This window comes from Nansenia antarctica (genome assembly GCF_963989245.1).
Source record: "Nansenia antarctica genome assembly, chromosome: 7".
In the NCBI taxonomy this organism is placed as follows: Eukaryota; Metazoa; Chordata; class Actinopteri; order Argentiniformes; family Microstomatidae; genus Nansenia; species Nansenia antarctica.
In genome coordinates this window covers 2,667,683-2,682,024 of record NC_137677.1, presented here as the reverse complement: position 1 = coordinate 2,682,024, position 14,342 = coordinate 2,667,683, and the positions used below count along the sequence as shown (strand labels likewise).

Here is a 14,342-nt window from a genome sequence, read left to right as displayed (position 1 = left end):
GCAGACTCCGAGATGAATGCACTAATATACTCTGCTGCACTTCAACTAAACCAATCAATGCCATCCATCCTTCACTATCTGATGCATTTTCTCTTGGTTGTCATGCATGACATGGACTCATCAAATTATTATTATCTTTCTTGGCCAGAAGCTAGATACACTGTCAGTAGCCTATGACATGGGTTGAAGACCTCAACATCTGATCCATATCCATAAAGAATTGTTTTGTTTTGTTGTTTTGTTCAGTTAAGCAGATAGAGCTAGATAACCACGTCCCCCCCCCCCTCTCTCTCCCCATCTCCAGATTTTCCTCTTGCCTGTTTCTCTCTCTCTCCCCTCTCCACCGCAGGCTCTTCTTGTTCCATCTCCCTTTGCTGTTTCAGATGCAGTTCATGCTGCTATTCAGTCGGCAGGGCAAGCTCAGGCTGCAGAAGTGGTATGTGCCCTTGTCTGATAAGGAGAAGAAGAAGATAACCCGGGAATTGGTGCAGACAGTTCTGGCCCGAAAGCCCAAAATGTGCAGCTTTCTAGAGTGGAGGGACCTCAAGGTGGTTTACAAGAGGTCAGTGGTATAAAGCTCATAAGTTTACATCCCACCTTTTAGGCTTTCACAATCACCACAGACAAAGTAGGCTACCCTGGGTTTTGTTTCGTGAAAAGATGCTGTCCAAAATGACAAAGATCATTGTCAAATGTGTTTTGATTGCTATCAATTATTTATTTTCTTTTTTTCCATGTCTAGGCCTTCATGACATGAATACTTATGAGGCTACACATTTTTACCAGAAGGACTAAGAAGTCATATGTCTGTCTGCTCGTTATTCAGGGGTTAGACTAGAGGAAGAGATGAAAGCAGCAACGTACTCAGACTGCTGTGAAAAGGCGTTATTCTTGCCTCATTATCCGGCAGTTGCCGTGCCAACCGATGGGTAGGCAGGAGCTGTGGTGACCCAAACACAGCAGTCTCACACAGCACCTGGGACGCTGACCAATCAGTGACCTGTACTAGACATCAATTCACCAGTGCATACAAAAGGTCACGCTTCTTTTGCAAGACAGACAGTGTATATTATTCTCACATTTTCTCTGCTTTTCTCTCACCACCACTCCAAAGTTTGGATTTTAAATCAAACAATTACTATGAGGTTAAAGTAGTTTTTATTAGATTTGGTGGTATATATATTTGTGTACATATTTGGTTTCACCATTCAGAAATTACCAAAATAAAATTATGCGTAGTCCCCCTCCCTATTTTAGGTTACCCAAAAGTAATGGGACAATTGGCTTGACAGGTGTTTCTGGTAAGTCAGGTGTGTTCCAGCACATCATTTGTGCTGATGTGATGTCTAGTATTGCTTCTAGGCCTTGGAGTTTGTTATTGGTGTCTGTCAACATGAGGACCAAAGAGGTTGTGAGTTTAGAATGATAAGGTTCTATCTCCGTTTAGGGCAGTTCAGAGATATTGAGCGTCAAAGTTTTTACATTCCATTATGTTTTGTGAGATGGAACCTTTGTATTTTATGAATGACTAACTAAAACATTTCAACATTTTAAAAATAACACCACACAGGCATTAATAAACACATAATGGATCAGATTATGTAAAAAACTAAATTTTGACCAAAAATGGAGATAGAACCGTATAATTCTAACGTCACAATGTGTCAAAGAAAGTCAAGGACACCGTTATTAAGCAAATAAATCATCAGCCAAAACCTCAGGCTTGCCAATACAGTCCAGTGAGCTCAGCAATCGCCTATGGGCTGGTAGGCCACGGCAGACTTCTACAGTGGATGACCCAGGAATGCTCACCATAACGCTGTTCTGCAAGGTACAAACAACTAGTTATCCTAACAAAGGATGGTCAGGTTACAGTTAGCTAAAAAGTACCTAAAAAGCCAAGATAATATGAATATGATCGTGTACCAAAGTGATTGCAAGAGGAACGTTTGGAGGATCTGCCCAAATTGTACAGCATACCTCCTCATCTGTGAAACATAGTGCCGGTTTTGGCTAGCTGCCACTAGAACTGGCTCACTTGTCTTTATTGATGATTGCAATTCTGAAGTGTACAGAAACATCTTGTCTGCTCTAGTACAAGCAAATGCCTCCAAATTCATTGAATGGTGCTTCATCATACGGTAAGAGAATGACCCCAAACATACTGCCATAGCAACTATGGAGTTTTTAAGGGTCAAAAAGTGAAAGGTCTTGACTGGCCATGTCAGTCTTCAGATTTAAATCCAAATGAACATGCATTTCATTTTTTTATGATAATATTTTAGACAAAAAGACCTAAAAAAAATAAACAACAACTGAAGAGTGCTGCAGTACCGGCCAAAATGCAAAATGTAGTTGAAATAATAGTGGCGCTACAGGTAGTGGAATTACCCCCCCCACTCTGGTGATGGGTAAGCACAGCTTTGTACAAGGTGGGAGACATAATAGATCTGCGTTGTTTTGTCAAATAGGGAGGGAGAGTTAGAGGACAGTGATGTAATCAAAACTTGACGGCTCGTCTTTCATTTTCACAATCTTGTTTTCTAATTTCAAGGTTCAGTGAGGAGGAGCAGCATACTGAGATTGTTGGGAGCCAAAAGTTGAGTCCCTGTGCACATACTTAACAGATGTGTTACAACAAGCTACGCCCTCGTGAATCTGCACTGCTAACCAGAATCAACAAATCAGTGTTTCTGTTCAAAAAGACTTTCGTGTTGTCAAAATACCCAAAGCACAAGATGCTTTTAGATCAGGCTCAGATCAGTGTTTCATTAAAGGCATGGGGTCGGTGATGTGCTTGATAATCACTTAAATGTATGCGTTTACGAATTGTGTCAAATTACATCAAATAAGGTACTTTACACTCTATTGTGGCACATTATGTTTCCTGAATATTAGTCAATTAAATTAGTCAATTTCCCTCTTAAACCAGCCACCTCAAATAGGCTTAACAAGCTACCGAGCTCTGAACACGTTCAACTAACTCTATTATTAGCCAGTCGTCACATGTGTGTGAGTGCGTGAGGGATTACCAGGGATAACAACGGAAACAGACGTGAGGAATGAATGATTCTCGGCAGTGGCGGACTGAGGCTGTTTGAAGGGCAGGGAACGCGAAAAGAAAAAAAGGGCACCTACTGCACAACATGGGACCCCCATCAGTGCACATGGTCAAGTTTAGACCATTGGAGGGGCAGCCAATAGGGCACGTCCTCTCATTTTGCCACTCAAAAGGGCACTTTAGTGCAACGTTTTTCAACTGTGGGGGCACATGGTCAAGTTTAGACCATTGGAGGGGCAGCCAATAGGGCACGTCCTCTCATTTTGCCACTCAAAAGGGCACTTTAGTGCAACGTTTTTCATCTGTGGGGTCACATGGTCAAGTTTAGACCATTGGAGGGGCAGCCAATAGGGCACGTCCTCTCATTTTTGCCACTCAAAAGAGCACTTAAGAGAGACGTTTTTCAACCGTGGGGGCACCAGGAGGGGCGGTCGCCCCCTCTGCCCCCCCCCCCCCCCCTGAGTCCGCCAGTGATTCTCAGCCTCCCGCTCCAGGGGTTTACATGAACACCCTTTCCTATATGCTGAAAACAGCAATACTCTAATTTCAGAGAAACGCTCCCCTCAGCACCTTTGAAGTTGAGTCGAGAGGCGATTACTTTGAGTCTCACTTTGAGCTCTCTCTGTGTGAGAGGACGGCTTTGTGTTCAGGCTCTTTGTGTCTCCAGCCCTGTGGCGGAGGAGAAACGGAGAGTCATGCCAAGCCTGCGACCCTCCACCTCCACGTCCACCTCCAAACTTTCACCTTCAACTTTCACCTCAAACATGGTCAAACCCTGGTCAGCTGTGCGCCATTAAATCATTGTCTAAATACCCTGCCATGATGTTGTGTTGCCAACACGTGACGTTAGAATTATAAGGTTCTATCTCCATTTTTGTCAAAATTTAGTTTTTTACATAATCTGATCCATTAGGTGTTTATTAATGCCTGTGTGGTGTTATTTTTTAAAATGTTGACATTTTTGAGTTAGTAATTCATAAAATACAAAGGTTCCATCTGACAAAACATAATGGAATGTAAAAACTTTGACGCTCAATATCTCTGAACTGCTGAGATAGAACGTTATAATTCTAAGCTCACGAACATTGTTTGTGATGTTAGCTTCTCTATGCATAGTCGATTTTAGGGCATATTGGTTTATGCTAAGAGGCTCTTGTGCTGTGTCAGATATGCCAGTCTGTACTTCTGCTGTGCCATCGAGGACCAGGATAACGAGCTCATCACACTGGAGATCATCCACCGATATGTGGAGCTACTGGATAAGTACTTTGGAAGTGTGAGTCTTTATCTTGTTTCCCTCCCACCTTACCGCTACACTATGGTCTGCCACCTTACCGCTACTAGCCCTACGTCTGTCACTGGGCTACTGGCACGTAACATTACAATACTCATAACACTGTGTACGTTTTCAGTACAGTTCAACAAGCACTGTAATTACTCACACACACACTAGCACAAACTCTAGCCCTGACCCTATCCTTAACACTTCGGTACTCGGCCTGCGGCCTCGTACCTACGACCGAATCACAGCCGTGCTGATATTCAGTATAACAGCACTCCCTCTCGTGTGATATTGCTTAAGTAATATACAGTAACTCCTGTTGGATGGTATTGGTCTGTTGCAGTGTTATTGGGTTCCTTCCTACCTTACAGGTGTGTGAGCTGGACATCATCTTCAACTTTGAGAAGGCGTACTTCATCCTGGACGAGTTCCTGCTGGGCGGGGAGGCCCAGGAGACGTCTAAGAAGAACGTGCTGAAGGCCATCGAGCAGGCCGACCTGCTGCAGGAGGTAAGACGCTCTGCTACGGTAACACTCTGATCAGAGCAGGGACCTGTCAAACCTAACCAAACCCAGGCCCAAGTGATTGGTGACGGCATTTCGTGACGTTAGAATTACCGTATAAGGTTCTATCTCCATTTTTGGTCAAAATTTAGTTTTTTACATAATCTGACCCATTAGGTGTTTATTAATGCCTGTGTGGTGTTATTTTTTAAATGTTGACATTTTTTTGTTAGTAATTAATAAAATACAAAGGTTCCATCTCACAAAACATAATGGAATGTAAAAACGTTGACGCTCAATATCTCTGAACTACCCTAAACGGAGATAGAACCTTATCATTCTAAACTCACCATTTATGATTTTTAAGAGTAAAGACACTTTGACAGCACTAAAATGCATAGATGTTACCAGCAATAAGTCCATGAAATACTTTGCTACTGCATATTGTATTGAGCGCCATATACTGTATGTGCATTTTTCAGTAACATTAACTTTTTATTAGTCTAGGTCTAGATTATTGCCTTCTCAAACGCTGGATTCAATTTGAAATTGGTTCTTGCAACATTTCCATATTTCTGTGCTGTCAAACAGGGCCCTACAGTCAGTCTCTCTCTCTCTCTCTCTCTCTCTCTGCTCTGCTCTGCTTCTGTCCATTGTCTTTCACTAGCCACTGTTAGTTCACTGTTAATGACTAGAATATCAGGATGGAGGGCAGATTACAATTTAAAGAGTAGGTTGAGAAATGTTTCAAAACTAGTCTCAGCACTACGAGAGTCAACAGCCCTCACACATCCACTCAGATACAGTCATGCTCATCATTTAGAGAGCCATTGTATTGGCTAGTGGCTTTGTTTTCACTGCATAGAAGCCAGTTTGTTATTTTAAGACAGCAATCGATTCTCTTTTGCTCAAGTAGAGACTACTCTACAGTAGTATCACCACTAGAAGATGTTGTATAACTGCCTCATCTGAAATGCATGGCTACTCTATGAATGCACCCATGAATGCAGAAGCCTTATTGTACGATTTGGCCGATAATGTCTTGTTGTTGTTGACATGACCTACATGTAGAGCTCTGAACTGGAGCGCTTTAACCCCCTCAGTGCAGTGTCATCTTTGTCTTTCTATTTGGTTCCAGTTGACATCTCTCTCTCTCTCTCTCTCTCTCTTTCTATCTCTTTATTCCCTCTCTTTGTGATTTTACAGAATCTAGACTTTCAAATTCGGGTCTTTCCAGGTACAGTTCACTGATCCCTGTAGAAGAAAGCCCATTACTAGTTGTTTAGCAATTAGTTAATTAGCTGTAGTTTTGAATAATCTCACAGAACCCAAAACCAGGAGCCACAACATCCTAGTAACAACACTATTAACTAGTTTAGTACTGAGTACTGTGATATGATGTATTATGATGTGTGTTTTGAATGTATTTGAACAATGCATGTGATACTGTTACTATAGTTACTGCTGGAATTTGTTTTTCCTAATGTTTACAGGTAGAAACCCATTAAGTCATCACACTGTCGGTCCTAGATGCTAACCAGTCACAAGCAGACTTTCTAAACTAAAGATCTCTCATAACACCCAGCACGTTCTGGATTCTCTCCCCTCTCTCTCCTCCCTCTCCCTCTCCCCCCTCTCTCTCTCCTCCCTCTCCCCCCTCTCTCTCTCCTCCCTCTCCCTCTCTCTCTCTCTCCCTCTCTCTCTCTCTCTCTCTCTCTCTCCCCTCTCTCTCTCTCCCTTCTCCCCTCTCCCTCCCCCCCCCTCTCCCTCTCTCTCTCTCCCCTCTCTCTCACTCTGTCTGTCTGTCTTTCTCTCTCAATCTCTTTCCCTCTCTCTCTCTCTCTCTCTTTTCTCCCTCTCTCTCCCCTCTCTCTCTCCTCCCTCTCTCTCTCTCTCCCCTCTCTCTCTCTCCCTTCTCCCCTCTCCCTCTCCCCCCCTCTCTCTCCCTCTCTCTCTCCCTCTCTCTCTCTCCCCTCTCTCTCACTCTGTCTGTCTGTCTTTCTCTCTCAATCTCTTTCCCCCCCCCTCTCTCTCTCTCTCTTCTCTCCCTCTCTCTCTCCTCCCTCTCCCTCTCTCTCTCTCTCTCTCTCTCCCCTCTCTCTCTCCCCCCCCTCTCTCTCTCTCTCTCTCTCCTCCCTCTCCCTCTCTCTCTCTCCTCCCTCTCCCTCTCTCTCTCTCTCTCTCTCCCCTCTCTCTCTCTCTCCCCCCCCTCTCTCTCTCTCCCCCCCCCTCTCTCTCTCTCCCCTCTCTCTCTCTCCCCCCCCTCTCTCTCCCTCCCCCCCCTCTCTCTCCCTCCCCCCCCCTCTCTCTCCCTCCCCCCTCCCTCCCCCCACAATATTTTGTGGTACAAGCATGGAAATGATATTCAAGGCCGAGAGACATGTGAAGCACAAAATATATTCTCCTCTCATCCCCCAGCTGTATGTCAGGGGCTTGTTAAGAAGCTCTGTCCATGTCCATGAAAAATATCGCTCTCACAATTGGAATATAGAAAATGGAAAAACTGTTAGAATTAAGACTTGGAGGCGTCAAAATGAAAACAGTTTAACTGCAGAAACACACCCTCCAACCTCGGCGCCACTCGGGCCCCAGAAGCAGATCTCTGGACTTTAATATTCACACATTCCACGAGATCTTATGGGGATTTGGGCTTAAACATGAGCGGACAGCCATGCAGAGCCTAGAGACAAAGTCTCATTGTCCTACCTCGCAGAGACCACACAAATAACTCTGACTTAATGAGCATTCCACTTAGAGTGGGGGAGCGCAATTAACAAAACCAATCTCATTCACTGTAGTTAATCAGAATTCTTATCGTCAGTGCTGTATCCTGAATCAGAAACCACTCACTGGGGGCTTACACTGCAGATACTGTTATCAGCCAGCTACAGTACAACAATGCTTCCACCATCCATAGTTATTCCTGAAGCATTGCCACGACGAACCAGTTGAGGACTGCAGTCCCAGAGGAAAGCAGGCTCAGGATCAAACAATTGATTTACATTCAGGAGCCAGGGGTTGTTCTACGGTGGTGGAATGAACAGCTCTGCAGATAGGCTTCTCTGATTATCGTTCTCATTCTCAAACATGGCCTCTTTATACAGGAACATAGCCCACCCCTCTGGTGTTCTAGTTAGGGGAGGGGGGATAGGAGACGACCCCACCTGACCTGGCCATCAGGGCAGTTTCTATCATAAACAACTAGATAGCTCGCTGTCTCATACAAGATAACATGCCATAAAGTTCAGGACTCTGACCTCCAGACCATCCCCTACTTTTCTACTCCACAAATCCCACCCTGGCCATATGATGTTAGTATGCTGCGTTGTGTCATATATTCATTCTTACACATCACAGGGAACCAGTACATAGCTGCTGCAGAAATGCACAGTCTAAATATTGTTTTTGTAGTTAATTTCGGTTCCCAAATTCTTAGTTTGGCTTCTTAATTTGGTTCCCAAAATGAACGTATTTTGTACATGTTTTCTTCATGTACTGTATAACCTAGATAGAATAGACTAGGCTCACCTCAGTTACTCTGCTCCACAGTATAGTTTTACCCCTCTTAGTTTACCAGTAGTATAGTTTTTATTTTATTAATATTTAGTTTCATCATGTTTAATCATATTTTCACTCTGGAAGAATGAAGGTGGGATCGACATGCCTCTGTAAGTGCCATCTACACAGTTGACTGGAGAGCTGAGTCTCTGATTGGTTGACTGGAGAGTCTCTGATTGGCTGACTGGAGAGTCTCTGATTGGTTGACTGGAGAGTCTCCGATTGGCTGACTGGAGAGTCTCTGATTGGCTGACTGGAGAGTCTCTGATTGTTTGACTGGAGAGAGTCTCTGATTGGCTCAAATCTGTATTTGTAGAGCCAGAGTGAAGACTGGGGAGGTTTACCCAATGAGGAGATCTTATAGAGGTGCTAGAGTCCCGCCTCCCTCCCTGCCTCCAGGTGGTTGGTAAATACCAGACTGATGCAGTCCATCCTTACGCATGGGTTTCCACTGTGTGGCGTGTGAACTTTGACTGCATGTAGCATACTTACCAAACTTGGTATGTTTGACTCATGATGCTGTGGTGAAAGCAGACGGCATCATAATCAGATGTGATTGCACCCAAACTGGACTGGATACAGTCTCTGAATGTCTTTGGCAGGTGGCATATTTCAGACACTTATCTCTTTCTGTTCAACATAATAATAGTAGTCATAGTGGATAAAATAGCAGTAGTACAGTATGTAGTACTAGTGGATAAAATAGCAGTAGTTGTTCAGTTAATGCTTGCAGAACTATGTTTATCTTTGTTATCCTCTACAAGTTATAGCGTTATCTTGTCAACACATACAGTACAGGCCAAAAGTTTGGACACACCTTCTCATTCAATGCGTTTCCTTTATTTTCATGACTATTGGGTACATTGTAGATTCTCACTGAAGGCATCAAAACTATGAATGAACACATAGGAATTATGTATTTAACAATAAAGTGTGAAATAACTCTAAATATGTCTTATATTTTAGATTCCTCAAAGTAGCCACCCTTTGCTTTGTTGTTGTTCATAAAATATATAATAATAATATTAAATATAATATGTGTTAATAATAATATGTTATTATATATATATATATATAATATTATTATTATATATTTTATTAACAACAAAAATATATATATATTTTATTAACAACAAAAAAGCAAAGGGTGGCTACTTTGAGGAATCTAAAATATAAGACATATTTAGAGTTATTTCATACTTTTTTGTTAAGTACATCATTCCACATGTGTTCATTCATAGTTTTGATGTCTTCAGTGAGAATCTACAATGTAAATAGTCATGAAAATAAAGGAAACACATTGAATGAGAAGGTGTGTCCAAACTTTTGGCCTGTACTGTACATGAATATTGAAACAAGACACGTTTTTAAAGATAGGTGAAGGAACTATGTCGCCTGTGAAAAGACTGTTTTTCTGAAGAATAAGATTGTTCCACTAATTGAGAGAGATTGTTTTTGTTGGTAGTGATTTTGATTAGGAATTGCTCTTTATCTTGTTTTGATAAAAGCAATTTGGATGTTTTAATTGTTTGCCCTGAAGTTGAGTTTATTTTTTTAAAAGTTCTTAAAGTATACTTGAGTTATTTGTTTTAACTTTCTTCTCTTAGATTCTTAGATTATTCTTAAGCATGTTGAGGCCTCTGCCTTCCCACCCACACCTGATAATCTCCCGCTGTATGCACGGATGGGTTTAGAAAGCACTTTGGCTACAGACATACTGTTACATGACTCCATGTAAGCCTACGTGTGGAAGAAATCAGATGGTGGGGAGGGGTAGAATTAGAATAGGGGCTTAGGACTTTAGGGCATTAGTGGAGCATGGTGCAGTAATTAAATTGGGAGTAAGACATACCATAACCATAGGGGATAATAATAGATGAAACAATTTTGATTAGCTTTTAATGAAATGTTCTCTCAAGCTGGGTGTTATTGTAGCGTAAGCCAAAGGAATGCTTTGTTTGAATAACAAACATATAAAATAGAGTCTGCATATTAGCATTCTGGACATTGATCAAATAAGGAAAAGTTTCTCTCTTTATGAAGAAGAGCCATTAGAGTGATTTAAGCTATCTGTTTCTCCTCATTATACAATGTTTGCCCTGCAGGTATGCTGTCCTCAAATATGGCCTCCGAGTCCTCTGGCCTTTTCCAGAGTTAAGCCCACTGAGGTGAATACTGTATACGTGTCTGTGGATTTACAGTTAGAGCCCTGGTAGTTTATGTGTGGAACCCATAGTGTGTGGAACCCATAGTGTGTGGAACCCTTAGTTTGGTCTGTCTTCATAGGAGGCAGTAACAACATGTTAGTTGGAAACGTTATTTCAGTCGATTCTTCCTCCCCTTTAATAATACCAATTGGTATTGGTATTTTATATCGTTGGAAAGCCTGATTAGTCACCTTTACAACGAGGTACAACTTGTAAGGACCATGCATTCGTGGAATGAGTTACACAGCTAAACGTGTGGGACGGGTAGCGGCCCAAAAGAATGTGCCCAAATCCCCCTGCAACATTCTTCTGTTGGTATTCACTCTCGTTTTGAGTTGCTTGGTGGTACAACGACACAATACCAATTGGTATTATTAAAGGGGAGGAATAATCGACCGAAATAACATTTCCGAACTGTTTTTTGAGGAGTTTATGTCCCGGAAAACACTGTGTGGGTGGATGAGTCTGTGTCTGTGCACTTCCTTCCCTTGTAGTCTCATGCTTGTTTTCTTTGCATGGTATTAGCTCCACAATACACTTAAAGGTTAAACGGTTAAGCCAACAATGACAGGTTGCCTTGCCAACACACCTTTAATGTATCCCTCTCAACGGTTACTAATCTGGTGACTGGTGACTAACATTTCAGACGAGAAGAATCTCGACTGTCTCCACTGACAGAAAAGGAAACAAACTGCTCCATTGTAAACCAACATGTTTTCATACTATATAATATGTGACAGGCTCAAGGAAGTCCAGGTTTGTAGGTTGACTCACCTATATTCAAATAATTAGCCTATCAAATAAAAAAACGAAATAAATAGGAATATAGTATTATTCCATGTACTGTTTTTGTGAGGCCTTACTCTGCATGCAGTCCCTCCAGGGTCATAGGTCATGCAGTCCCTCCAGGGTCATAGGTCATGCCGTCCCTCCAGGGTCATAGGCCATGCAGTCCCTCCAGGGTCATAGGCCATGCCGTCCCTCCAGGGTCATAGGTCATGCCATGCCTGCTGCTCCCGTCTCCTGCACCTCGTCTCCACCCTGTCATGCTCCTGTGTGAGGTGGGCGGGGGGTGGCTTGGCTTGTACACTTGTATGTCTTGTACTTGTATGTAAAGCTTTGTGCATCTCTCTCCCTCAGCCTCGTCATGAGTACTTTAATGTGCCTGTGTACTAAATGGCTGCCATCACTTCTGCTGTCGCTGCTGCTGCTGTCGCTGTCCACCTTGCATGACGAGCCCCTCCCCCTCAGCACCTGGCTCCTCCCTCTCTGCCCCCCTAAGCACCACCGCCGCATCGTCATTGGTCCATCCCACCACACGCTGTCCAGTCACTCACATGCTACGTGTCAGCTGAACACCTGTGTGTGATCTCCAGTGTTTCTGTGATGTATTTCTGTGAAGAGTCCATAGTTTGAAGTGCAGACTATGTCATGTTTAATACAGTTGCTTTATTCCTGCGTTTAGATTCTAACTAAGTGAAAGGTACTGGATGTATTTTGTTTTAATCATCTTGCCCCTGGGCTCTTCACTCACTTGAAGTTGATTTCCTGTTATGTATTATACATGTTTTTTCCACAGTTACTAGATCATGCATAGGAACTATTTACATTATTGAAAAAGTCATGACACTTTTCTTGTGGTATTTTATGGGGGGTTCCATTTCATAGTATGAGTGCTGTGTGGTATGTAATCTTGTTCGTTGAATTTCATAAGGAATTCACCAATTTCACGACTTAAATTGAGTTCAAGAGATTACGACAATATAAACCTAATGAACTGGAATCATACGTTGTAGGCTAAACTACTTAACTGTTACATCATGATTTTCATATTTTATTATTTTATCAATAAGCTGATCAAAAGTTGTTTTTACATTTCGGAAGTTATTTATAGAATAAATTACAAATGCACCTGCAATTCAAGGAAGACTGTTTTTAAGGTAAGAGAAATGTCAAGACATAAATTAATAAATGTGTAACTTTGCTATTTGCACTGGTTAAACAAAATGTACTATATGGCTTATGATATTAGGCTTAAATTTAAATTAATCTTCAGTCTAGCAATATTTCCCTGAAAGGTAATTATTTAATGCACACTATAGGCTATTGGATAAAAATAGAGCACTTATTAACCACAATCTTTTTGTTACAGTATCACCACTTGTTAGTCGGATTGCTCTGTGTCTTTTAGATTGATCTGATTGTTAAATTAAATTAAGCTGTTATTGACTATTTTGACTTAGTTGGAACACAATATATAATATGAGTTACAGTAATACATTATAACCTTGAGACACATACTGTTAAGAAGTAATAATGCAATATACCTGCTTGAAGTCAAATGTAACTTTTTGTTTGTCCTACTAATTTTAAGAGTTACAGTAGAGGTTTTTTATGTATTTAAAAGGAAGATAAATAAATTGCTCTTGAGTATGTTTGACATTGCAGTAATTTATTTCGAAACAATGAGTATTGTGATCTCCAAAACCTGCTTTAAACCTTCATTGATAGTGTACAGTATGTACAGGGTTCCCGCGCTGGTCTTAAAAAGCCTTAAAGTCTAAAATCCAGCAATCCAATTTATAAGGCCTAAAAAGGTCTCAAATTCCAGTTATTCTGCCTAAAAATGAGGTGTTAGGTCTAAAAAATGAGATCCTGCAAGGAAATCAGTCCTACCACATCTACGTATTTACCCCGAAATGAATCAAGCTGGAACCCCAAAAAAATGCCAATTTGCTTCCTTTTTTGTCTGTATGGCAGTGAAATCCCTAATCTCATCACCTCGAGGATGACAAAAAGCTATCATATGGTGTCGCGAATAGGTAAAACAATTCTATTCAAAGAGGTCTAAAAAAGGTCTTAAATGTGACTTGTTGAAACGTGTAGGAACCCTGTATGTATGATTGAAAGGACTGGCAGAACATTGAATAACCATTATTCAGCAAAACCACCACCCCTAGTAGGTCAGGATGGGGTTAACAGCTATAACCCAGTGATGATTGACTGCTTTAGCATTACAGCCCACACGTTACCTTATAGGAACACACAGGGGCCCCAGGACACAGGCAGAACTAGAATTATAAGGTTCTATCTCCATTTTTGTCAGAATTGAGTTTTTTACATAATCTGATCCATTAGGTGTTTATTAAAATTTTGACATTTTTGAGTTAGTAATTAATAAAATACAAAGGTTCCATCTCACAAAACATAATGGAATGTAAAAACTTTGACGCTCATTATCTCTGAACTGCCCTAAACGGAGATAGAACCTTATCATTCTAAACGGAGATAGAACCTTCTCATTCTAAACGGAGATAGAACCTTCTCATTCTAAACGGAGATAGAACCTTATCATTCCAAACGGAGATAGAACATTATCATTCTAAACGGAGATAGAACCTTATCATTCTAAACGGAGATAGAACCTTATCATTCTAAACGGAGATAGAACCTTATCATTCTAAGCTCACGAACTGGCAAACTGGCCTTTAATTGTTTTTCTCTCCAACAGTGAAAGTCTGTAATCCAATGAGTCATTGTTTACTTATAGGGATCAAGATCTGTGTGGCAAATAAGATCTTTCTGAGGTGAAAAATGAAAACTGGGAAATCAATATGTAAGAATGGCCTCGTCCCTCTCACCACAGGAAGTAGATAAATGCTGCTTATGACCCTGCTGACACCACTCCTCTCTTTGCTTTGTGCTCAACCTTGTTAGGACGCCAAAGTAAG

At 41.5% G+C, this 14,342-nt stretch overlaps 1 protein-coding gene across 1 annotated transcript in view; it reads left to right on the top strand.

Moving 5' to 3' along the window:
• The window catches only part of LOC308162046 (AP-1 complex subunit sigma-2-like), a 13,356-nt gene extending 357 nt beyond the window's left edge, over positions 1–12,999 (top strand). The window contains exons 2-5 of the mRNA XM_080536133.1: positions 305–562; positions 4,229–4,337; positions 4,715–4,852; positions 11,752–12,999. Of these exons, the coding sequence (XP_080392259.1) occupies positions 384–562; positions 4,229–4,337; positions 4,715–4,852; positions 11,752–11,787 (462 nt within the window). The 5' untranslated portion in view covers positions 305–383 and the 3' untranslated portion in view covers positions 11,788–12,999. The remainder of the gene's footprint in view (positions 1–304; positions 563–4,228; positions 4,338–4,714; positions 4,853–11,751) is intronic.
• The last annotated feature ends 1,343 nt before the right edge of the window (positions 13,000–14,342 follow it).